The following is a 27,770-nucleotide window of genomic DNA, read 5'->3' on the forward strand; positions in this document are numbered from 1 at the left end:
TTGTACCTCATTTATTGCTTTCTAGTGTTATTAAAAGTGTAAAAGGTAGGAGTTCAGGCCCAGTCAAATGACTCCTAAGGTTCCAATTGTGAAGACGTCTGCAGTACACACCATGGAAGAATGGAAATTACCAACAATGACATCTGGAGTTCCCCTTTGAACTGCACATGTATGAATGACAAATTTTGCTGCCAGCTTCAATGAATAATAACAGTGACCACCTACAATTTCACCACGATTACAACCCAAAATCTAGGCTAAAGCATTCACGAATCAAGCATTTTCTCATTTCCCCCTTTTAATTTGAGCACATTTGGCCTGGACAAATTGGATAGAAAACCTGTTCCTGCTCACAAAAGAAACAAGAGGGAGAAGGCATAAATTTAAAGTGATGTGTAAAAGCAGCAAGAATGAAGTGAGAAAAAATTATTTCACATAGTGAGTAGTTAGGGGATAGAATGCACTGCCTGGAAGTGTGGTGCAGGTAGGTTCATTTGAGGCATTCAAGAGGGTATTGGTGATCACTTGGACAGAAATAGTGTGCAGGGATAAATTCAGAAATTGAAAATAGACAATGATGCTCATTTGCAGAGCTGGTCCATATATTGATGGGCTGAATGATGCCCTGCTGTGCCAGAACAGTTCCGTGATTGTGAATTGACATTCAGTTGCTGCAAGTTACGAATTCCCACATCATTCCCTCCCAGCTCTTACTTGGCTGATGTTTTTTCGTTGCCAGGAGACTGATGTGGAGTCTCTCACATGTTTAAGTTGGCCCAGTCATTTTGCTTCCCACCACGACATGCCGCATTAAACTGTTGTATGATGATGCTGTCATTTATTTAGCAAACTAAACAATTGAATTTTCAGATCAGCAAATATCCTAATGAATTTGATTTGCTGCAAGCCCACTGTGTTATTTGATGAAAGGATGCTAACAAAATGTGCCTTTCCTTTATATAACTGATGAAAACTCTAGACTTTAACATGCATCCATTTCATTAGACAACGAAATGCGTATGGATGTGAAGGCAATATTGACTGGCCATCAAAACTATTTGACAACCTCCTGCCAATATGACATTTATGCATTTGAACAACAAAAGCAATCCTGACAGTCTAATTTGTCTTTCTATAATTAGTGCAACTGCTGAATAAAGCAATGTCAGATCAGTCAAAGATGTTGAAAATTAGTCGTTTTCATCAAATCATTTCCTTGTAGCTGTATGCTGACAACATACATATCCCAACTCTCTCTGGAGACACCTTGTAAATTAAAAATAATCCTATGTTGTTACCTTTTTTTCTAATATAATTCCAGTCAAGCATGATGCTCTTGTGAAATTAACTAAAAACCATCAAACTATGAAATATTATAGACAATGTTGTGATGTAAAAATTACAGGCACAATAATTTTCCAATGAAGGAAACCAGTCTTTAAAAGGTAAGAAATTTCCTTTAATATGGCATCTATTCATGCCCTCTGGCTACAAAGTATGTTGAACACCTATCAAACGTCGTTCCTGTATAATGCTGGTTGCGAGATTTCTAAATGTGAGTGCAGCAGAGGCTCACAAATAGCAGTGATGTTAAATGACAATGTATTCTTATTTTTTTCGATCTCAATGGAGAAATAAATGTTTTCCAAAACATCTGGAGAACTCCCCTGTTATTTCATACCTTTTTTTGACCCCTTGAGAGCAGACTGCCTCAGTTTGACAACTATTTAAAGACAATAGAAGGATCCCATGAATCTGTCACTGTGTAAAACAAACTGATTCACATTGGTTTATTGATGGTGAGTGTGTTCCCCAATGACTTTAACATGAGAGCTGTTTAACTTCAGTTAAGAACATAATTAGAGGTTATGAGGCTGAAAACAATGGTTACATTCGCTGTACAAGTATAATGGAGCTAATGCTGCAAAGCTGCGCAGGTTTCTGGGTTACTGCTTGGGAGGGCTCTGGAGTTTATATCAGGGAGGTGTGTGGGGTAATAACCTCTATGCCAACAGCTAGACTGTATTATCCATCGTTTCACTATGATGTCAACTCATGTTGGATGAAGACCTGAAGGAAGAAAGCACTGGAAAGTACTGTGCCTCTTTATATAGTTTACAATGAATGTTACTTGTTTGCAGTAATGTTGTCAGCAAAAGTGAGGACCACAGATGCTGGAAATCAGAGTCTAGATTAGAGTGGTGTTGGGAAAGCATAGCAGGTCAGGCAGCATCCGAGGAGCAGGAAAATCGACGTTTCAGGCAAAAGCCCTTCATCAGGACTGAAGGCAGGGAGCCTCCAGGGTGGAGAGATAAATGGGAGGGAGTTGGGGTAGGGAGAAGGTAGCAAAGAGTACAATGGGTGGATGGGGGTAGGGATGAAGGTGATAAGAGGAGATGACCTGGAGGTTGCAGTGAGAGAAAGACTCATTGAGACTCTTGTGGAGAGAGGAGTTGCAGTAATATTGTGTCCAGTCACCATCTTACTAAGCATCCAGATGCTGCCAGTGACATTTATACATGGGATTGAGTAGTGAACCAACCCACAAAAGCACAGATCCCAGCTCCCAGCCCTGCCGAGTTTTCACCATTCCCCCAGACCTCCCCCCTCACTGAGGACGATCGATCAGTCCTCAGCAAAGGACTCACCTTCATCCCCCTCCGTCCACGCATCAATGAATTTAATACACGCCATGACGTCGAACAATTCTTCCGTCGCCTCCGCCTCCGAGCTTACTTTCACAATCAGGACTCCCGCCCACCTTCCGAGGACCCCTTCGCCCACCTCCAACACACTGCATCCACCTGGACACCCCGCGCTGGCCTATTACCTGCCCTCGACTTCTTCATTTCCAACTGCCACCGGAACATTAACCGCCTCAACCTGTCCTACCTCCCACCCCCACTCCAACCTCTCACTCTTCAACGCGCAGCCCTCCAATCCCTCTGCTCCAATCCCAACCTCACCATCAAGCCAGCGGATAAAGGGGGCGCAGTGGTAGTCTGGCGCACTGACCTCTACACCGCTGAAGCCAAACGTCAACTCGAGGACACCTCTTCCTACTGCCCTCTTGACCATGACCCCACCCCCATCACCAAACCATCATCTCCCAGACCATACAGAACCTCATCACCTCAGGAGATCTCCCACCCACAGCTTCCAAACTCATAGTCCAGGAACCCCGCACTGCCCGGTTCTACCTCCTTGCCAAGATCCACAAGCCTGACCACCCTGGCCGACCCATTGTCGCAGCATGCTCCTACCCCACTGAACTCATCTCTACCTACCTCGACACTGTCCTATCCCCCCTAGTCCAGGAACTCCCCACATACGTTCGAGATACCACCCACGCCCTCCACGTCCTCCAAGTCTTCCATTTCTCCGGCCCCCAATGCCTCATCTTCACCATGGATATCCAATCCCTCTACACCTCCATCCGCTATGACCAGGGCCTCCAAGCCCTCCGTTTTGTCCTCTCCAGACATCCCGAACAGTACCCTTCCACCGACACTCTCGTTCGTTTGGCCGAACTGGTTCTCACCCTTAACAATTTCTCCTTTGAATCCTCCCACTTCCTCCAGACCAAAGGCGTAGCCGTGGTCACACGTATGGGCCCCAGCTATGCCTGTCTCTTTGTTGGCTACGTAGAGCAGTTGATCTTCCGTAATTACACTGGCACCACTCCCCACCTCTTCTTCCGCTACATTGATGACTGCATTGGCGCCACATCGTTCTCCCGCGAGGAGGTTGAGCAATTCATCAACTTCACCAACACATTCCACCCTGACCTTAAATTTACCTGGACCATCTCTGACACCTCCCTCCCCTTCCTGGACCTCCCCATCTCCATTAATGACGACTGACTTGACACTAACATTTTTTACAAATCCACCGACTCCCACAGATACCTGGATTATACCTCTTCCCACCCTACCTCTTGCAAAAATGCCATCCCGTATGCCCAATTACTCCGCCTCCGCCGGATCTGCTCCCAGGAGGACTAGTTCCACCACAGAACACACCAGATAGCCTCCTTCTTTAGAGACCACAATTTCCCTTCCCACGTGGTTAAAGATGCCCTCCAACGCATCTCATCTACATCCCACACCTCCGCCCTCAGACCCCACCCCTCCAACCGTAACAAGGACAGAACGCCCCTGGTGTTCACCTTCCATCCTACCAACCTTCGCATAAACGAAATTATCCGCCGACATTTCTGCCACCTCCAAACAGACCCCACCACCATGGATATATTTCCCTCCCCACCCCTTTCCGCCTTCCGCAAAGACCGTTCCCTCCGTGACTACCTGGTCAGGTCCACGCCACTCTACAACCCACCCTCCCATCCTGGCACTTTCCCCTGCCACCGCAGGAACTGTAAAACCTGCGCCCACACCTCCTCCCTCACCTCTATCCAAGGCCCTAAAGGAGCCTTCCACATCCAAAGTTTTACTTGCACATCCACTAATATCATTTATTGTATCCATTGCTCCCGATGCAGTCTCCTCTACGTTGGGGAGACTGGGCGCCTCCTAGCAGAGCGCTTTAGGGAACATCTCCAGGACACCTGCACCAATCAACCACACCGCCCTGTGGCCCAACATTTCAACTCCCCCTCCCACTCTGCCGAGGACATGGAAGTCCTGGGCCTCCTTCACCGCCACTCCCTCACCACCAGACGCCTGGAGGAAGAACACCTTATCTTCCACCTCAGAACACTTCAACCCCAGGGCATCAATGTTGACTTCAACAGTTTCCTCATTTCCCCTTCCCCCCACCTCACCCTAGTTCTAAACTTCCAGCTCAGCACTGTCCCCATGACTTGTCCGGACTTGTCCTACCTGCCTATCTCCTTTTCCACCTATCCACTCCACCCTCTCCTCCCTGACCTATCACCTTCATCCCCTCCCCCACTCACCCATTGTACTCTATGCTACTTTCTCCCCACCCCCACCCTCTTCTAGCTTATCTCTCCACACTTCAGGCTCAGTGCCTGTATTCCTGATGAAGGGCTTTTGCCCGAAACATCGATTTTGAAGCTCCTTGGATGCTGCCTGAACTGCTGTGCTCTTCCAGCACCACTAAACCACGAAAACAGTGTTAACCAGCAAGAAAAAGCATAAGAAAAGCACAGCAGCAACGGAGATGAGCAGGTGAAAGACTTTGAGGCTTTCTCAAAAATTGGACCAGTGAGAGGAAAACCCTGAGTACAATCCAGCAGCTAGTACCTATGGCACCACAGGAGCTGAACTTGAAGTGAGTGATGAGCTCCACCCTAGCATACCAGAAATTCTCTGGCATGTAGAAAGGCCTGAAAGATCAAACAAAAACAGGCTGGGAAAAAGTCATTTCAAGTCAACCAAGTTAGCTACTTCAGCATTGAAAGCTTGCTGATGGGAAGCATACAGAAAAGGCCCTGCCATGATTTTACCAAATTCCTGTCAGGATCTCTTTGGTACCAAATCTGCCCAGGGGCTGTGCCTCTTCTGCATTTGCGAGGCTACTTTAAGGAGGTTTGTCCAGATAGCAGCAGAATATTTCCAGCTGCAACGTAAAACTTATATAAAATAAAGCACTCCAGTTCAGCAGTGATCTGGTATAAGTTGCAGAAATTCCAACATCTAAACTGACAGCAACTGAGGAGCTTACTCTAGTTGCATTAGAAATGGAGTTGAATCCACAATCTATTGAGTTCAAGACAAACTGCTTCCAGTTGAACTAATTGAATGCTGAAAGCTGTTCCAAAGAAGAGTCAAATTGGACTGAAAATGTTAACTTTGCTTCTCTCCCCACAGATGATACCAAACCTGCTGAGTTTCTCTTGCACTTTCTGTGTTACTTCAAATGTCCAGCATCTGCACCTTACTTATATTTAAAATTGTTTATTTGTTAATTAGTTTGCTTCCTTCTCTAATTAGATCATTTTCCTATCATCTGACTCTTGCTTAAATTCACAGTAATTATTATTGGCCTGGTTCATAGAGTTTGACTCCAAAATTTATAACTTAGAGCACTTCACTCAATCTAGTTTATTATATTTGCTGCTCACAATCTGGTCTCCTCTATGCTGGGGAGATGAAACAGAGACTGGTTGACCTGGCCAAAATCTCTGTCTGGGGCTTGCTGCAGTGTTTCAGTGAAGCTCAGCACAAGCTGGAAAAATAGCACCTCATTTTTCACTTGGGAACCCTGTAACCTTCTGGGCTGAATACAGAGGAACCTCGATTATCCAGATATCAATTATCTGGATTTTGGATTATCCAAAGAAGATCTCAAGTTCCCGATGGAAACATTATATCAAACATTTCCAACACTGATTATGCCTTTTGCTTACAACGATTACAAGTGAATTTGGCTTACTGAAGTGCTGCCGAGAACAGTCCTGGACATTGATGGGAGCCCAGGTACTGTCTCCAAATGACTGAGCATCCGCCCTCTCTCTCTCCCCACGCTTTCCCAGGAGTTCTACACAGGGGTGTACCCTAAACCCCCCTTCCCCAGATAATCTCTCCAACATTGTCCAGTACAGGGCAGAATGGGAACTTGTCAAAAAGGTGTGTGTGTGTGTGTGTGTGCGCGCTATTTTGAGACTCACCCCCCCCAAAGGCAGCAACATTCTTGTTGCTGGTGTCCAGTCCGGCTGCTGTCTCCATTGCGGGGACGAGGGCATGCTGCGAAGTGTGCTGCTGCCTAATCTCCTGAACTGGGAGCCGACATAGCAAGTGCTCACTCGGTCAATCCCATTGAAATGAAGCAGTGGTGGGGAAAGGCTTTAGTAATGCTGCAGGTCCCTCACACACAAGTTTGTGTCCACTCAGAAACAACCTCTGAGACAGAGAGAGGGAGCAAGGGCAGGCAGAGAGAGGAAAAAGGAAACCTCAGAAAACTCAGAGCCCAGAGGAGAGTCATTGTATTAATTAACCAAATAATCATTGATCTGAACAAAATACTGCCCACCCATCTCGTTTGGATAATCAAGGCTCCCCTTTATCTAGTTCAACAATTTTAAGGCTGGAGCACCTTCTCCCAACCCCGACACACCAGACCTTGTCATCACATGGCCTGCTACCACAAATTGTCAGCCACTAATGGTCCCCATTAGCAGCTATTCATTCTCCCACACTATCCTTTACCCATTCTTTTGTCTGCTGTCACAAAGCTAGTCCTTTTCTTTTTTTCTTAAAGCTGTTCCTTGATTTTTTTTTAGAGGGGTAATAAACCAGGCCGTACTCCGATCAGGCTGGTTTGGTACAGAGATGAAAAGAATTTTGAGAGGCCTGTTGTTTATATATAAATAGATGAGACTTCAGGCCAAAGTGGTCATGCTTTCGAAGTGACCTGAAGAATGAAAGGGGAGTGGTCAGCTCTCGAGCTGAGCAGTTTAGTTCAATCCAGAACTGGTTGGGAGTTCAACAGGGAGTTGTGTGGAAACTCTCTCTCTCTCTCTCCTTCTAATTTCAACCTGTAAGCATGTGTTCCATTTGTACTGGTTTTTAAGGGAGTTTGCTTATTGGAACTGTTGTGTATATTTGGAACAGCATAATCAAGTCTATTTTGGATAGACTGAATTCTGTAGGGGTTCTTTATTCTGTTCATTGTGTTTCGTTGTGTCATTTTGTGAATAAATTTTTGTTTGTTTTAAAATCTAGTAGTCAACCTAGTTACCTCACTCTGCGTAAGTTTCACTGTACACTTATCAAAACAAATTGCAAAGTTATGGTCTTGCCTGCTTAAGAATGCTTTGAGTGGTCTGGCCTAGTCCATGACACTGCCCAACTGTTTTTCTCTCTCTCTCTCTGGGCTCCATCTCCATCTATCACTTACTCCTTTTCTCCTCAGCATGTATAGCAATCTTTTCCCAGGTCTGAAGAACAGTCATTGGTCCTAAAATGTCAATTCTGCTTTCTCTCCATAGATTCTGCCAGATTTGCTGAGTCTTTCCAGCTTTTTCTGTTTTTGTTTCTGATTTCCAGCATCTCACAGTTCTCTGTCTTTTTTTGGCTATTTGTTGGATTGACAGACGGGATCATTTTATCGTTACCCATGTGACAGGAAACTGATTGAACAGGATCAATTAGAAATGAACATTGAATGGAGTTAGTTGATTGCATGGGTGTCCTGTTGAACTGATTAAGTTAAAAGCAGCATGAGATCTTTGCCATTTGTTATTGTAAGATTGTCCTTGTGGCTACTGAACTGGCAAGAAGGAAAAATATCCACTTCATATTTTCACATTTACTTTCCAATTAGTTTGTAGCTCCAAGTGCATGTGGACATTAAAACTCTTGGTTCCAGAGTTGTGCTTCATACGCAAGAATTGAATGTGAAAACAGTATTCATTTGTAGTCAGCAGTATTCATCTAATGTAAAAATATTTTTTGGTCCTCTCATTCTGAAGCACAGTGAAAAATCTGAGTCTGTAGAAATAAAACAAAATTAATAATGTGGAAAGAAGTTATTTTGGACATGCATGTGACTATGTAAATATTTTCTTCTCCAGGAAACAGCAGCAGTATGTTAAAAAATGCTGGAAAGATGTTCGAGTGGGTGACTTTGTGCAGCTATCGTGCAATGAAATAATCCCAGCTGATATGCTCCTATTGCACTCATCAGAACAAAATGGAATCTGTCACATTGAGACTTTTAACCTCGATGGAGAAACAAACCTCAAACAAAGACTTGCAGTTCAAGGGTTTACAAATCCTGTAAGATGGTGTTTTCCTTTGTTTGTTTGACTTGCTGTTCAAAGGAAATATTAGCAAAAACATTTTGTATGAAGTTGCTCAGGCAACACCTAAGATTTGTTTTTTACAAATACGTGATTATGATATTCATAACGTGCCAACCTTACCTGAGGTATTAAAACCTCTTGGCATAAAAACAGCTTGGTGAAAATGTAAATTGGTCTCACTGTTTCCAACTGAGCAATTTAGAAATTAATCGGTTACTTTACCATTAAACCATATTGCTGCTCATAAAGCATACTGTGATTTTTACAAAATCTGTCATTCATAAGACTATACTTGGTTGCCATTTGACTGTTTTCCAGCATTCGAGTTTTGAACCAGAGACCTTCAACTGCACTATAATCTGTGAAAACCCTAACAATGATCTCAACAAATTTGAGGGCATTATGTAAGTAAGGAATTTCTTGTGTTGTACCAATACTTTTGCTGGTCTATGACTGAGCTTTATTTTAACAAATTAATGCTTTTTAACTAATACTAACCCCAACCCTAATCTTAATCATATTGCGAGTTTTTTAACATTCATGAATATGATTCAGAATTTAATAATCTAATCACATTTTTGCAAAGGTCAGTGAGTCTGAGAGGATCCTGAGTTTAGTGAGGTTACTTTTCTGAGTTTTGACTTTTACTGGTTAATACATTCTCAATAGTGATCAATAGGATGCAGATTTGTTTCTGGAATTCTGCAGACAGTGAATTCCTGCTTTCAACTGAGCTGCTATGAGTTCTAAGAAGCTAGGTATCTTCTCCTCAGAGAGAGGAACATTGATTGAATTTTCATGGTGTTTGTATTCACCCCTATAAATTTATGGACTTGAGATTCTTAAAGCTATCACATTATTGCCACTGAGTAACTGTCCAATTAAAATAAGTTGGTGGAAAGATTTGCATTGGCTACTATGTTAGTATGGCATAAATTGAGTACATAGATTAGATAAAATTAATAGTCTAAATTCAAGAGGTGGATCTAAACAGAACATGCTTTTTGAAGCTGTGAGGTTTTCTCTGAGCTGAAGTTTCACAGTTGACCTTTTGCTTCAGATTGAGGTGAATTTTAAGAAGGACATAAAGGATAGTTAAAATAAATTAATTGTGGGTGGTTTTGTTTTTCAGGGAAAATCCTGAAAATAAGATCGGCTTCAATAAAGACAACCTCTTACTTCGAGGCTGCACTATCCGGAACACTAAAGTTATTGTGGGAATAGTTATATATGCAGGTCTGTAGTACGTTATTCATTATTCCTATGAAGTTATTCTGCTACGTTCATAAGCATGAGGTGGGATCACCAAGAAACAAAGTGAAGGGAGACTACTGTGGCAGCAGTAAAGGATCTCATCCAAAAATGTAAATTTGAACAAGTCTTGGCAGATTCTTATTGAAAAATTACTAAATCAAAAATGAAAAAAATAACTTTCTTCCATATGGGGCTTTTTAAAGCTTAGGATGTGCAAAATATTAAATCAGGGAGAAGGATTTCAAATCCCACTGTAACAGTTTGAGAATTAAACTTCAGAAGTAATAAATTTAATCTACCTCCCCAAAAATTTGTCACAATAAAAATTATTTTGAAAAATGTAAATAAATCTGGAAATTAAAAGCTTTTATGAGAGTGATCATAAAGCTAAAAGATTATTGAAGAAACCTGACTGGCTCATTATCATTCTTAATGGAAAGAAATTTAATTTCCTTCCACAATTTCATCTACACAACTCTACTTTCACACCAACCTGTTGGTGTCTGTCCTCTAAAATGGACTGAGATGCATCTGGCCACTTTTGGAAAACTTTAGGCAACATGTTGTGAAATTTGAAAGGCTTCAGAAAAGATTTACAATCTTGCCATTGCGCCCACACCTTGTGAGGGATTTTATTAGTAAGTCATTGGAAGTTGATGTTTGGGGATAAAGTTGTTTTTTTGCTTGGAGCCCCAGTGTTGAGAGTACTTCTGGTCCAATACCTCCCACCAACCCCTTGTCACTCCCATGCCATCATCTGATATGCAACAGTGTTGTGAAGAAAATGGTTATTCAGTGACAGAGGGTGGCTTACTATCCCATTAATGAAGGTGGGTGCGCTACCAATATGGGAGAGGCAATGGATGGCCCTTCAGTACTGAAAGAATGAAAAACTCCTTTGAAGGCTATGGAAACAATGCAGAGATAACTAAGCCAAATGTTGTGAATGATTGACAGAATTAACTAAAACTTATAGGTTTGGACAATTCTGAAATCTTAAAATAACATTCAGTATGCAGATTGTAAGTGGATTATGTACTGAAATGTATAATGGGTTGTAGCAATTTTTCAAATACATATTTTTAGGTCATGAAACCAAGGCAATGCTTAATAATAATGGACCTCGCTACAAACGGAGTAAATTGGAGAGGAGAATGAACACCAATGTCCTCTGCTCTGTTGTTCTCATGGTGATTATGTGTTTTCTCGGAGCCTTGGGTAAGATGTGTAAGAGTAGAAATGTTCAACTTTACTGTTATAACTAAAATAGTGCAAACAAAAATGCTCTGGGAAATTTTAAATTGTAGCAATTGATTGAATAAATCAATTACTACAATGAGTAATCATGTTTATCATTCATTGTGTCCTAAATCTCTCCAAGTTCCAATCACCCACTGTTCCTTTCCCTGCATTTCTAGACTAGCATCTGTTTAAACAAAGCTTCGATTTTGAACTTATCACCTTTGTTTTTAAACCTCTCTGTGGCTTACCTTCCTAATATGAAAGCACCAAGTTTATGGTATCCCTGCTATTTTCTGGCTGACTCTGTAATCTCTAGCTCCACAACTTTATGACATTTGTGCTCCCCTAATTCTGGTTTTCTTTACATCCCCAATTTCAATCATTTTACCATTGGTTACCATATTACCTTTTACCTGACTTGGAAGCTCTGGAATTCTCTCCCTAGACCTCTGTAGATCCCTGCCTCTTTTTCTTCCTTTAAGTAGAGTAATCAAGCATCTGGCTGTATACTGGAAAATGTGGGTTTTTAAAAACATTTTGGGCATTCAGGTACCATGTAAATTCATATCTGAGTTCTGACCTGTAGTCCATTTACCTCAGTAAAGCACTGACAGAGGCCTACACTAGTTGCTTTGCCTCATCTGGTACAGAATCCAGAAATTCAAGTTTTCTTTGATAATTTTTTACTCTTTTCTATTATCTCTACACCACTGTGCCCCTCGACACCCATGTCATCTCTCCAATGGCACAGCCTTTCAGAACGTGAAGACTGAGCTGGTGTCATCCACATTGTGCAGGTGTCCAGTTCTGGTGACCTCCAATGCCGGCCATCCTACCTTATAAGACAGTTCTCAAAATCTCACTCTTTGACCAGGCTTTGGTCATTGAACCCATTGTCTCCTTAAATGGTTCAGTACCACATTTTGTTGAATGATTTCTCTATAAAACACTGATGTCTTATCTCATTAACAGATATGTGCAAATCTGTTTAGATGTGTTTAGTGTGTGTTCCAGCAAAATTTCTCATGGCCATGTAAAATTTGTACATGAAGTTCTAACATAGGTACTTCCTTTACAGAGTAGAATTAAAATTAAAGTATGAAATAAATTATTTGCTGTATAATTCTTATTTTATCACTGCAAGGCATTCTCATTTGTCAGCATCTTTTACTGTTTATATGTTTTCATTTCTTTTATTGCCTTTTATACATTACCAAGATCGACACTGTTGAAATTAACTGGTCTGCTTGTTTCCAGTGAAGCAGATTCCCGAACGGTTCCAGATTTATAGACATATGTTTATATACAGAGGAAGAATGTAAAGTCTCCATATCTTAGGTTGTCCCTTGGAACTAAGCATAACTTGCTACTACACTAATTCAATAAATCCTGAGATAGTTCATAAGTTCAATGTTCAAAAATCAGGCTATGTCACTTGCAGAGTGGATGCTGTTTGAATGGTCATCCAGATGGGTTTTATTAAGGTAAAACCGACAGCAGTGAATAAATTTTGCCTGTTTGACTATGGAGACTCAAAAAACTTATTAAACAGGATAAGTTTCCCAACATTTGATTCCAATGTTCAAAAATTACAGATGAACCTTCTTTAAAGGAAATGAAACCTGACACTTTGCTTCCAGTGTCAGGAAGAATTACTGTATTTACCCTGACATTGAGGACTGATATGAGGGTGAATGCATTTCATTCGCCAGATATATCTTCACACTGAAGGAATTTGATTTGAAGTAGAAAGGAAACCATGGCAGCAGATTACTTTGATTGAACACTTTGGCAGTGCAGAGGCTGGTCTTATGAAAATGCAACAAAGAATGTAGACTGTGAAAAAGGTAATATTGACAGCATACATGATGACTTGTTTATTTTCATCCTCAAAGTGATTGTGGATGCACTGTGCCATTTTTGTTTTTGTGTACTTCATTTCTTTCACAGTAAAACCAATGCCATTTGTTTAGATACTGGTTTTCTGTAACAGTTTTGTTCATATTTTATCCACAGGCCACAGTATTTGGGTTGGAACCTTCCCTTCATGGCCTCCATTTGAACCTCCAGACAGCAATGGCAGCTTCATGTCAGCTGCTGTATCTGGGTGTTACATGTTCCTGACAATGGTGATACTACTACAGGTAAATCAGATCAATCACTATCATATTGCCTGCATCTGTTTACATCCTTGACATCCTGTTCAGGGACATTTAATCATAAAGGCTCTCAAACAAGCATTTTCTTAAGATTCCAAATATCTATGTATTTTGTTATGTTGCTGGTTATGTTAGTTGCATGGTTGCAATGTGTAACTAAAACATTAATTTTAATTCAAGCATTTATCTCAGTTAGCTAATATAAAATCAGATTTGAATTGATAGAGAATGCATCAATAAATAGAGTAGTTTTTTTACACAATATGCTGTAGGGCTGAGGACCTTGCCTTAAACAGGCAATGAAGATTTATGCTTCTGGTTATAGAAAATATATTGTAGAGTTACATCATCATTTTCTCTACATTCTAAATCTTTGGTTTTAGTTAGCAAGTTATTGAAGTATGCATCATCCAAGCAACCTGACAACAGTAAATGTTACTTGTTGACATAGTAACCATCATTACTTGCTTATCTTGCTCTGCTGAATGGCTCTGTTGAAAATAAGAGTCTGACTATAAATTCTGAAGACATGCCTTATTGCCTGCACTGCAAATATATTTATGATGAGTGTAATATGAACAAATGATTTACAGTTTAGTATATAGTGAGCAAATAAAATTAGCATGCTAAACTATCAGGTTCATGCCTGATGGAGAAAGGGGTTAGGAATGCATAGAGCAATAAGCAAGGTGAAGTAAGCATTCCAAGATTACTGCCTTTCTTCATCAACTACAAGCAGAATCTTGTGAAATCTAGGCAGATTTCAGAACAATACTAAATGTCAAATGAGAATTATGAGTGGGAGACCAGAGTGTTACCTCCACTGTGAATTCTGGAGATACCATAGGGTAAAAATCTTAAAATACATGATTGTATTACCTTCATACACAGATTATTCACATTGAATATTTCATAATGTTCCCTTTATTTCAAAAGTAAAAATTCTGGCCTTATTTATTTTGTTTCTATTGGCAGGTCTTTATCCCTATTTCTTTATATGTTTCCATTGAGGTTGTAAAGTTGGGTCAAATATTCTTCATACACAATGATATTGATCTGTACGATGAAAGTACCAACACCCGTGTGCAGTGTCGTGCTTTGAATATCACTGAGGACCTTGGTCAGATCCAGTATATCTTCTCCGATAAGACAGGAACACTCACTGAAAACAGAATGGCCTTCCGTCGTTGCACCATCGTCGGCACAGAGTTTCAACATGCTGAAAATAGTGAGGATTACAGCCATGTAATCATCAACATAATCAATGAACTAGAACAGAGATTAAAAGTACATGTTCTTTTTAAATTTAATCTCTGTTCCTCAGGAAATTAAATGTGTTGCAAATAGTTCACGATAAAGTAGACTGCTCATGATTCGCTGATATATTTTGATATATTATGCCAATTTTAGTGATGATGCCATAATGTATATAGGTTTTTAATAGTGGTATGCATCATTTAGAATAATTTGGAGACAAATATGCTAGCATTTCTCCCTCCTTCCAAATCTGTGATAAGTTGGTGTCCCCATTGCTTTACTGGTATTGCATATTTTAGTTCATGCTTCAGTCAACATATGTTAAAGGGGCATTTCCAATTTGGTGCTAATGTGACTCATATTGTGACAAATTTGTACAGTTCAGCCAAGACCTTGTTAACCACATTAAACTGATCCAAATTTGGTTCACTTAAGGAAAGAGGAAAGGGAGAATACATTCATCCCCATCCCCTGGATTAGACACGTCTCAATGTACTAATTTATTACTCCACTCATTACAAGTCTTTAGTGTTTAATTAGACTGAACTGTCCACAGTTTAACTGTAATACTTCAAATTATTTCCATCCTGTCTTTTCATTTAGCAAGGCGATTATCTACACAGAGGGGACTGGTCTCTTTTGATGAAGAAGGGCCACTTTTGCAGAGCACAGACTATGTAACCAACATTCAGAATACCATGCCCCATCCAAAGCAAAAGAGGATAATGTCAAAGCAACATTCGCAAGGCATACAGTCGCAACAGAAGTTCACTGTCTTCAAAAATGGCCAGCAATCTGGGATGAATTGTGATAGTTTCTCAACCCAAAAGGTGGCATTCAACAGCCCAATAGTAAGTATCTGTTGTATTGTTCTTCCATCCTCGGTATTTTTATGATCTAAGTCTTATAAGAATCAGTACTTTTGATTCGAGTTACTATGAATCTGTGCTGAGTGAGCTATTCCCATTTCAGGCAGCAGTACAGGTGCTATAAGTGGCCTCAGTGCTCATGGAATTGCAGTCCAGTAATTCCTGCTGAAACTTAAAAATTATATCATTTTAAAATAACATTAAAAAACAAACAGAATTGTGTTTTTGTGAGACACCCCATTGTTCAATTAGTAGACATTTATGAGAGTCAAAAAGTGTGGCACTGGAAGAGCACAGCTGGTCAGGCAGCATCTGAGAAGCAGGAGAGCAGCATAAGCTTTTCATCAAGAATGAAGAGTCGTACTTGAAATATTAGAAGGTAACCATGCCGATGAGATCATGCCCTTTGCAAGTAATAAGGTTTTCTAGACAGGAGAGGACTCAAATTGATTTTGAAGTTACAGGCAAATTTACAAACACATAAATTGCCATGCACTTATGGCAGGTTGGCCTACAAGAGATCCTGAATATGTGGCCATGGTTTAGATTCACACATTCACAGAACTGTTAGAGTGCAGAAGCAGGCTATTCAACTCATCATGCTGCTACTGCCTCTTTCAGCTTTTGAACTCAGTGCCAATATCCTATCTTTTCCCTGCCTTTTTAAAAGAATTATCCCATGTCCTCTTGAATGTCTTAACTGAATCTGCCTCCACCATAAATCCAGAAAGTACATTCAAGAGCCTAACTCTTTACTATGTGTAAAACTAATTACATTCTTATCAAAATTAAGTGTTAATGCAATGTGTTAATTACTCAATCAATCTTTATGATTCTGAAAATTAAGTTATAATAGTGAAGTCTTGTTCTCTTAGATATTGTAATCAGAATCTTTTAAAAATAACATTATTCTATATCTTTATAGAGTCATAGTCATAGATATGTACAGCATAGAAACAGACCCTTCAGTCCAACCCATCCATGCTGACCAGATATCCCAATCCAATCCAGTCCCACTGGCCCATATCCCTCCAAACCCTTCCTATTCATTAACCCATCCAAATGCTTCTTAAATGTTGCAATTGTACCAACCTCCACTTCCTCTGGCAGCTCATTCCATACACGTACCATCCTTTGTGTGAAAATGTTGCCCCTTTATATTTTGTTTTACTTTTCTATTATGTCCCCTTTAAAAAGAAAGAAAAAAACTTGAATTTATGAGGCACCTTTCATGACCACCAAATGCCCTAAGCACTTTAGAATGAATAAAGTGGCTATAAAATGTAATCTGTTGTAATCTAGGAAACATGGCAAATAATATGTGCACAGAAAATACCACAAAAATGTGATACTAATCAGAAAATCTGTATCTATAATATTTTGATTTAAGTGCACCATAAGGAAAGACTGTTCTACCCTTCTACAAAATAATGCCATAGGGTCATTTATGTTTATTTAAGTGGGAGGGAATGCAGATCTACAACCTTCTGACTCACATAAGAGTGCTTACTGTTCATGGTAGATTGTTAGTGTTTATACTCAGGATATGAACATTGTTTGATTAAGAAATGAAATTACATACAAAGAAAGTCTGTCGTTAACCTATTGATTTGTAAGATTTGCTAAATGCAGCTGATGGGGGATTGGACATCCATATTCCACTTCAGCTCATGCAAGTCCGATAGTCATGAACGCCCCTGAATGATCAAATGGACAGTGGCTCAACCTCTGAGTGACATTGATGAGCAGCCCCTGGATATATCTGATTAGACCACTGACTGCCGTGTATGCAGCTCACCAACAGACAATGCGTGATTCCCCTGACTGATTTTGCAGGCCCTACATGACTGACTGTTGAACACCTGCTGGACTGTACTAGGACAGATCTCTTAACTATGAGCCTCCTAAGTAGATGATGTTTGTTTGAAACCCCTGGACTGTGTGTGTACTGCTAAATGAACATTCAATATATTTGCTACCCAGCCAGCTGGCACATGCTACAGGACGACTTGATGACTCAGTATGCTACTCGGCATGATGTCCCTCACAAACATCCCCTCCTTTTTCTTGACTTGACTTCAACTTCAATGTCCATTATTCACAAATCCTTGTCAGTCCTTCTATTGTTTATTTCATGATCTATTAATCTGATTGGTTAAGGAAATACACATTTGATTTCATCCTGTTTACTCAAATTTTAGGATGCCCTGTTTTCCATGTTGCACTCGTATCAAGTCACACTTTCAGGATCGTGCTATTAAAAAAAATGAAAACTTAAATGTGTAAGGGCAAATCTAACAAATGACACAACTATTTTAAAGGCTCTTCTGGAAGAAAATATGAACCAATAAGATTTGTGGAGTCCACTTTGCTTTCTTAAGGGTTTTTGAGTTAGAGTCATAGAGTCCGATAGATGCACAGCACAGAATCAAACCCTTCGGTCCAACTCGTCCATGCCAAACAAATATTCTAATCTAGTCCCATTTGTCAGCACTTGGCCCATATCCCTCGAAACCCTTCCCTTTCAGATACTTATCCAGATGCCTTTCAAATATTGTAATTATACCAGCCTCCACCACTTCCTCTGGCAGCTCATTCCACGAGCATACCACCCTCCATATGAAAAGATTGTCCCTTATGTCCCTTTTAAATCTTTACCCTCTCACCCTAAACTTATGCCCTCTCGTTCTGGATTCCCCCACCCCAGGAAAAAGACATTATCTATTTATCCTACCCATGCCCCTCATGGTTTTAAAACAACCTCTATAAGGTCACCCCTTAGCCCCTGATGCTCCAGGGAAAACAGCCCCAGTCTATACAGCCTCTCCTTATAATTCAGCCACTCCAACCCCAGCAACATCTTTGTAAATCTTTTCTGAACCCTTTCAAGTTTCACAACAACTTTCCAAATACGAGGGAGACCAGAATTGCATGTAATATTCCAAAAGTGGCCTAACCAATGTCCTGTACAGCCACAACTTGACTTCCCAACTCCTATACTCAACGCTCTGAACAATAAAGGTGCCAGATATTTTTGTATTGGCAGACGTACAAACCAAACTCACATAAAAACATAAGAACATAGAATGTAGGAACTAGGAGCAGGAGTAGGCCATCTGGCCCTTTTGAGCCTACTCTGCCATTTAATGAGATCCTGGCTGATCTTTTCATGGACACAGCTCCACTTACCCCCGCTCTCACTGTATCTTTTAATTCCTTCATTGTTCAAAATTCACTAAACTCTGGGGCAGTTTCAGCAGATTGGAAATCAGCAAATATAATGCCACTGTTTTAAAAAGGGAGATAGACAGAAGGTGGGGAACTATAGACCAGTTAGTTTAAACTCTTGTGGGGAAGATGCTTGAGTTTATTATCGAGGAAGAAATAGTAAGGCAGCTAGATAGAAATTGTCATGTTGGGCAGATGCAGCACTATTTATCTGTAAAATACACCCTTTCAAGCAAATTTTGTTTCTTCAAGTTTAATAATCAATGAATTGCTCTTCCTTTTGGAACTGCCGCATTCCCTACATTTTCAAAATTCTGTGATCAAGATTTGGGATTCTCTTTGAAATTTAACTTCCAGCATCCATTGTTGTAGATTGAATGCAAAGGTGGGGCATGCAGCTAAAGGATTTAATGCAATGGAGAGCCAGCTGCTGACCGTTGATAAGCCTCAGACTTGCAGCAAAGATAACAACCTGATTGCAGATGTAGCCATCCTAAAGAAACCTTCTATTTATACATCTGTGAGACATGTACAGGGGTTTATTTTACAGGTAATACTTGAGGTTAAAGTTCTCTTTTGATCTATCCTTTGGCTTTTTAGAAAGCTTCATTTATTCATTAAGCCTGGAGGCTAAAGCTACTGCACATTCAGTTAAAAGCAGGGTAATAGAAGTATAGAAGCTATGAACAGAAGTATGCTATGTGGCCCTTTGAGCCTGCACTGCCGTTCAATATGATAATGGCTGATGCATTATCTCCACAGTCTTCCCATTCCCCTTTTTGCCTTTAATATCTAAAAACGTATCGATCTTGAATATATTAAATGATTTGGCCTTCACAGCCTTGTGTGGTAGAGAATTCCACAGGTTCACCATCCATTAAATGAAGACATTTTTCCTCATCTCCTTCTTAAATAGTTTATCCCATATCCTGAGACAGGGTTCTTTGGTTCTAGATTCCCCAACTGCACCTAATCTGTCCAGCCCTATTCAAACTTTGTACATTTCGATCAGTTTCCTTCTCATTCTTCTAAACTCTAGTGAATACAAGCCCAGTCAAATTAATCTCTTCTCAGAGGAGAAATTGAGGAATGAAATAGCAATGAAACGTGGCAAGTCGAATAACTAAATTATCCATTCCCTTTAAATTTACATAACTAATAAATTTTAAGTCTAGTACTGATTACAGAAGACAGAAAATAGCTCTGGACAATCTTTCTTTTCCTTCTATTTAATTGATCAAAGTATTTTGTGCCCTGTATAATTCATTAGTCATCTTTCCTTCCCACTAAAAAGACTATTTTTCAGACCTTGTCATCAGTTGTTTAAACACCGTTTTATTTCACATTACTGAATTAATATTATATTCAGTTCCTCCTGACCATCTGCACAACAAATTGGAAAAGTACAGAAGATATGTTCAGGAGGTAAAGTTTAAACGCTCTGAAAAGTTTTACCAATCTGGCTAACTTTTCACTCTGCCTTTCCTCAAAGTAGTTTTAGCAGATTAGAAATTCACATTTGTGACAGATAAAAATGAAACTTTCTCACATTGCACTGTCATAAATGCATAAAAATGTGGAAGTAGTGACCTCAATTATCATAATTTTATGATTGAAACTGATTATAATTTCTTGTCTATGTTTTTTGTCTAACTGATGGCTAGAATTTCGAGTTAAGGCCCAAAGTAGGAGCAATTATTCTGCAGTTATACACTTTACTTTTCCATTAATCTTCATTCAATTTTGTGACTTAAATGGATTGACCTTCTAATGCTTTCACATCTCTCCCTTTGCTTCAAACACTGTGTGTGATGGATAATGATCTATTTCAATGTTAATGTATTTCTCCAAGAGATGTGAAAGAGAATGTAGGATGACTTTATTATCATTCTGCTTCCCCTCCGAATTCCATGGAAAAATGGTGATGAATATAGTCCTTTCCCAATAGTTCCTATTACAGAAGTCAGTAGCTGAACACAAACTTTAATTGAACTGGCTAGAATTCTGATTGTAGACGCATTTTGAACCTGACCCTCTGATTCGTTACATTAAAATCCAATTAGGTATAAAATAGAACTTCAATCTATTCCAATCAGAAGGGCTAGTTTAACATTGTCTTTGCTCAATGTAAATAGGTCTCTTTTTCCTGATAAGTTTTACTCAGTGAACTCTTTCAAGTGTGGATTATGAATTGACACACAAAATGCACTGGGCTTGAATGTGGTAAATGTCTAAAAAGAGTTTTAAAAATGTGATGGGTAATCTGGGCTAATGTACTGGGAGACTTAAGTTTAAATCCTACCACAGTAGCCAGGGAGTTTAAGCTCAATAAATCAAATACAATATCAAATTATGAGATTTTTAAAAAGCTTACATGCGTCATGCTGATGAAACAAATTGATTGTTCTTAAAACTCATTAGGTTCACTATGTCCTTTAGAAAATGAAATTTGGTAGCTTTACCTGGTTTAGCCCATATGTGACCACAGACTATCAGCAATATGGTTGACTCTTACCTGCCATCTGAAGTGACCTAGCAATTTGTCCAGTTTAACTTGATAAAGATTAGGCCTCGTAAAGATGCTAATCTTGCCAATGATACATCTACCCCATGAATCAATACCAAAAATGTGAAGGTGATGGGTCGATTAGATAAATGATGCCCTATTATTGTTAAAGTTAGAAAATGTGTATACTCAAGTAATATATTAAACTAGAGCAAAGTTATGCCTTATTAGCTGCTTAATACATCTGAAAAACCCATGCTGCATTTAGACATTATGCTGTCAGTAGAAATGCAGTTTTGTGTTTAAAGTCCCTAAGCTCCTCTTAGGATATTTTTTTCCCCATTTTCACATGGATGAATCTTCAAGTGTACTTTTCAACAAAGTCCCATTCATTCATGGACTTCCAGTAGCAATGCATCAAACAAAAATTCTTTGGTCCTTTACTCATCAAAAGCTCTTTGAATAGGGATTCAGCTTCACTGCACTTTGAGGTTATTAACTCAGAAAGAGCTTTGTGTTCATAGCAGCTCTTGTTATAAAAGTTCTTTCCCAAATTTCTTTGTTGATCCTAAATTTCTGTGAGTCTCTACACAGCAACAACAAGTGCCTCCACATCTGTCTCCAGGAGTTCAAAGTTGCACCTTACTTTCAATACATTTTGATGAGAGCCCCTCTCTCCATGGCAAATAGATCACATGGTAATACCCGCAGGTAAATTAGGTCAGATTGGTTGTTCTGGGCCAATGTAGTAGAACATTAACATACTCCTGACTGCTTCCGTTTATTTTGAATTAAATTAAAACATAATCATTTTATAAAGTTTTTGTTACATGTTTCTGTTAACAATGACATCGTACTAAAAGTTTAATGATTACAGTGTAATTCCTGAAATAATCCCAGCAGGGCCTATCAGCTGCTCCGAAAATGTATTGTTCCACTTTGTAAGGGGTGGCATGGTGGCTCAGTGGTTAGCACTGCAGCCTCTCAGCACCAGGGTCCCAGGTTCGATTCCAGCTTCGAATGACTGTCTGTGTGGAGTTTGCACATTCTCCCCGTGTCTGCGTGGGTTTCCTCCAGGTGCTCCGGTTTCCTCCCACAATCCAAAAGATGTGCAGGCAGGTGAATTTGCCATGCTAAATTGCCCATAGTGTTAGGTGCATTAGACAGAGGGAAATGGGTCTGGGTGGGTTACTCTTTGGAGGATCGGTGTGGAGTGGTTGGGCCGAAGGGCCTGTTTCCACACTGTAGGGAATCTAATCTAATCTAATACTGATTGTTGCTGAGCAGATAATAACCAAGGAACAGCACAATCAGTATATGCTATGTCGCTAAACAAGGTGATTTATGATAGCATGACATCTTTGACCACAAAATTCTGGAGTGATTTGTGAATTCTGATGTATGTATTCAATAACCCAACTCAGCGCATGCCAGTTAATCATATAGCCCACTAATCTACAGCAATATATTCTGTGATTGATAGATAAGCTTGCATATTTCTAATATGCCCATTCCAACTGTTTGACAGTATACCTAAGGCAGTAAGGATGAAATTCCGTAAAGAATTGAAACTTGGCAATTTGCAGAGAATTATCGTGTTCCCTAATTGAGGAAATTGATTGAATCTACTTTTGCTTTTTTTTGTCTTTCTTTCTCTCTCTCTTTGCTACATATTTGCTGAAAAAAGAGAAGTCAGACTTCTATCTTTCATTGTGATATACGAAATTTTATTTTAATGAAAACATATAATTTAGAGCACGTATCCATAGATTTCAATTACAGTGGAGTTAAAATCAATTTACAGTTCTAAATACTTCTGACTGAAACTGCCTGATAAACCCACTACAGAATTGTAATAACTACCAAGGGTGCAGCAGCAGGTATCTGTAATTGATATAATTACATTTGCAGTAGCTGAGAGAATTATTATTCTAGTACTACCTACTATTCTGCATGAGGAAATTTTACTGTTTTTGGCAGTCAAAATTTCTGACAGCTTCAGTTTTGATATTTGACTTCCCCATCAAATTTGATTACCACTCATTCACACATCTCCCTTAAACTTGGAAAACAGCCATTCCCACATAATCCAAGAGAACACTATTATTTTTTATTGTCAGAGTTTCCAGTGAATGTAAAGAATGGAAAGTGAAGTATTGAAGTCAACTAAATTCCTGCATTTCACTAAACACAGGACAGGATTTCACACTCCTCTGATAGCAGATTTTAACATAGCGGGGATGTATAAAGTCCATCCGATCGTCTGTCTGCAGCCCACGCACCCAATTCTGAACCATCTGGAATTTCACCGAGGACTAGGAAGATTAGATTACTTACAGTGTGGAAACGGGTCCTTCGGCCCAACAAGTCCACACCGACCCTCTGAAGAGCAATCCAACCAGGCCCATTCCCCTACATTTACCCCTTCACCTAACACTACGGGCAATTTAGCATGTTTGGACTGTGGGAGGAAACCAGAGTTCCCGGAGTAAACCGGAGAATGTGCAAACTCCACACAGACAACTGCCTGAGGCGGGAATTGAACCCAGGTCTCTGGCACTGTGAGGCAGCAGTGCTAACCACTGTGCCACTATGCCACCCATGCCAACGTGCTGCCTGAGGTGGTGGCCTACCATTCCTTGGGCTGATTGAAACTCAAATTAATGATCTCCTAAGGGCCTCTTCCCACTGACACTGATATTTTATTCATGTTTTTGGGGGAATGATGGATTCCATGTGGGAAACCTGGTGGCCTCAGCTGGAAAGACCAGTATTAGGTGGGATAGAGGTGGGAAAGGGTTTTCTGTCGTTCTCAGGCCCACTGGAGGTACTCGGTTCTCAAAGTCAATCACACCCTCTCTCAGTCCCTTGAAGCCAGCCCTCCACTTGCTCCCCCCCTAACCCCCGCACCCTCCCCCCACTTCCCTGAGACCCTCAACACAGATTTACCCTGGGCTTTTCAGTGTGGTTGCTCTTTCCTATGTGTGAGCTGGCATTACTGAACAATCCACAGACGCTAGAGACTAAACTCTCTTCTAAAAGCAATTAACCCTGTTCCCACAGTTGAGCTCCTGATGAAGGGCTTTTGCCCAAAACGTCGATTTCGCTGCTCGTTGGATGCTGTCTGAACTGCTGTGCTCTTCCAGCACCACTAATCCAGTATGCTGCTGAGTAGCTGTCAAGTTTGTGAGTAACTCCCCTCCCCCTCCACCCTCAACCTTTTAGCAGCAAGGAAGGGAATTGCAGCATTCATATGATTCAGACCTTTGTGCAAAATGTTAATGAGACCATTTGCTGGTGTCTCTTAGTCAACTGTGTCTCTATATTATGTTTTTAAAACTGTCTTGGAGCAGGTTTTTTTTCTCAAAAAGAAGAAAATTATTCTTCAATAACATCACGAAATTATCCAATGGCATTATAAAATTTTTCTGACCACTGACATTAGGCTAATTTTCCAATCCACTCGGAACATTCTAGAATCTAGAAGATTTTGAAGATTAAAACCAATGCATCCACACTCTGTTTCTCGTGTCACCTCTTTTAATACCCTAAAATGAAGATGATCAATGGAATTGTTCATGCTTTGTCCTGTTCATTTCTCCAGTCATGACTAATAATAAATGCTCAAAATTTAGAGAATGCTGATTTCCCACTCTGACTGTCTAAAGCAGTCAGTGGTCACTGTTCCTTTGGAATCAAACATCTAACAGCTATCTTGATAGTTTATCTCTTTTGAAAGGTTGCCACAGTAGTTCAAATATTCAGTCCAGTTGGGCATTTCTATTGCAGAGCAAGCTGACAGGGAAAGTTCATGATGTTTACTCCTTACCTGAGGAAAATGTCACAAACTGAGGTAACAAAAATGACATTTTAAGTATGTATCATTTAGTGCCAGAGGTGAAAAGGCAAAATAAAAACCCTCAAGAAAAAACCTGATCAGACATATATGTATGGCTTAAGCAATTACCTTTTGCTAAGTGACTATGTACACTTAAAACTGAAGCCAACACAAACTTGTATAAAGGTAATTTTCCTTGAGGTGCTCAAAAATTCCATACCATTTTCAATGCGGATTTCTATTGAGGAGCAGACAGTAGTGGATTTCTGACAGGTAGCAATTCTGGCTGATAGCTATGTGTTAACAGACAAACCCATAAATTTAGGAAAGCTTAGGTTTGGTATCTGTCACAGACCAAGAAGAGTTAAAGAAGAGGTAAATGCCCAGAGACACTTTGAAGGGAAAAGGAAGGCCAAACACAGAAGACAAAACTAACTCGACTGTGAAATGAGGGAATCAGATTGGAGACAGATGGGAAATCACCCCCCAAATACATTCACTGTGAGAAACTAGGGCTTGGAAAGGAAAGTCTTTGATTTCGGCCTTCCCCCAAAAATCAAACTTCAATATCAGTTTCTGTAGCATTATTAGTGGTCAGTGTCAGTGCAGGCTGGTTTTGTATCGAAAGGATCAGTGACAACTGACTGTTTTAAACAGCCAGAGACAGAAATCAACATTCTCCAAACTTAGAGCAATTAATATTCGTAAAGACAAAATATTGGAGAAATGGATAGGACAATATGCGCAAAAACTTTCCAGGACCTGATGATCTTATTTTATGATTTTCAGAGGGAACTGGAAAGAGAGTTGATGCATTGGTTTTAATCTTTCATGGACTGCAGCAGGTCAATAAGGGCAACGAAGGCTCTGCCTTACCTTCTCATGGGCAACTAGGGATGGGCAAGATCCCACCAGTGAAAGCGAATGTCTTTCATAAATCTTCAATTCTGACATCATTAGTCAGACAAGTTTTAGAATCTATTAAAGAATATTTGGAAATTCCAAATATCAAGTCAAGTTCTAAAGTCTTACATAGTGTGGGAATTGAACCCACAGTGTTGGAATCACACACAACTTGCAAACCAACCATCCAGTCAACTTAACTAAACTGACCCCCAATCCAAAACATCTTTCAAGAACATTAATGTGGCTTTAAGAAAGGAAATTTATTGGAGTTTTTTTTTGTTGCATATTCGACCAGTGAGGTATTAAAGCATCATTCCGATTTTGTGCTCTGTTCAGTATGGGTTGATTAGCACAGTTGGTTTGTGAGTTACTTTGTGATAGAGTAACAGCAACAGTGTGGGTTCAGTTCCTGTACTGGCTGAGGGTGCCATGCAGGACTTTCCTTTACAAATTCTCATCTTGTCTCAGGTGTGGTGACCCTCAGGTTAAACCACCAGCAGTCATCTCTCTCTAATTGATGGCAGCAGTGTAAGATTCCTATGCCAGACCTTGTCCACTCAGTCAATTTTTATTTTCTCAAGAAGCAAAGAAACTGAAACAAAGAATTATTTAAATGCTTGTCTGAATGTGCGGTTATAGCCTCTGAAAATTGACATCTGTTTCCTCTTTAACTCTTAGATAATTCCAAAATTCTCATCATAAAATTGTTTCAATGACATTGCCTCCAGCTGCAAAGTTCAAAGTTTTTTTACAGTCAATATGTTCTAGTTTCAGCAGCTCTGTTTTGACCTCTGAGATCTTTTATTCAAGTTAATAACAGAATATTATTCCAGAGTGCATACCAATGGGAACATAAATAATCCATCAAAGTTGCTCTGCCATTCAATAAGATCAAACCTGAGCTATTCCTTCCATATACTATCAATCCAAGAGTATCTAAAAGTCTGTCAATGTCTAACTTGAAAATTATAATCGAGCAAGCATTTAGAGCTTTCGTGTTAGAGATTTCTAAAGACTTAACACCCTTTCTATAGCAATCCTTCTAATTTTCTTATTGGCAGAATGGGCCTCAGAGCCCTGTGTGGTTTAGCAACTTCCAGAACTGAAGTCAATGGGATGATTGGCATGCTCATGTTGATCATCATGTGCAGAATTTTGGAGCAGCTTCGTATGTGGGCAGACATACTGTTTACAGGCAACATTGCTCTAAGTGAAGAAAATTCTCCACATCTCAAATGGCAGCCTAATGGCATACCCAATTGGCTTTACAAAGTAAAGGGGGTCTCAGTCAAGGAAAAACAGCCTCATCAACAGCAGTATTACCCCAGATGAGAATTTGCATTCCAGCACTGATTTTCTTTTTCTCTACCAGCTGAAAGTTGCAGAGCTTCAATTCCACCACACCAGACAATTCTATTTTCCTGGTGGTACTGCTGGGCTACCAGCTTTCAGGTTGGAACAGCGGCTCTTGTGACAGATTTTCATCCTTAAATAGGAGAACAGGCCAGCAGAAGCTGCTTAATTGTCTGCCACTCATAAAATTCATGGGGAAAGTCCTGAATGCCATTTGTCTGGGCTGGAGGCAAGTGTTTATTCCCCTACTTGGGCTACCTGTCCAGTTGGTAAGGCACATGGGCAATATGTCTTCAAAAAATCATTCTGAATGAAACTTGATTGCTAAAACTGAGATACCAAGCAGTGAAATCAAAATAATGGTTTCAAAGAGGCAAAATGAAACAAAACAGTTGGTAACTATGTATTACTTTGCTTGTCAGTTTCT

The 27,770-nt window shown here is 40.0% G+C and overlaps 1 protein-coding gene across 1 annotated transcript in view; it reads left to right on the forward strand.

Moving 5' to 3' along the window:
* Positions 1-27,770, forward strand: part of atp10b (ATPase phospholipid transporting 10B) — a 258,383-nt gene that overhangs the window by 171,427 nt on the left and 59,186 nt on the right. Inside the window, 7 exon segments of the mRNA XM_072590568.1 lie at positions 8,501-8,705; positions 9,050-9,135; positions 9,864-9,967; positions 11,072-11,203; positions 13,244-13,371; positions 14,362-14,614; positions 15,247-15,494. Coding sequence (XP_072446669.1) covers positions 8,501-8,705; positions 9,050-9,135; positions 9,864-9,967; positions 11,072-11,203; positions 13,244-13,371; positions 14,362-14,614; positions 15,247-15,494 — 1,156 coding nt within the window.

Source organism: Chiloscyllium punctatum, chromosome 20 (genome assembly GCF_047496795.1).
Source record: "Chiloscyllium punctatum isolate Juve2018m chromosome 20, sChiPun1.3, whole genome shotgun sequence".
Classification (NCBI taxonomy): domain Eukaryota; kingdom Metazoa; phylum Chordata; class Chondrichthyes; order Orectolobiformes; family Hemiscylliidae; genus Chiloscyllium; species Chiloscyllium punctatum.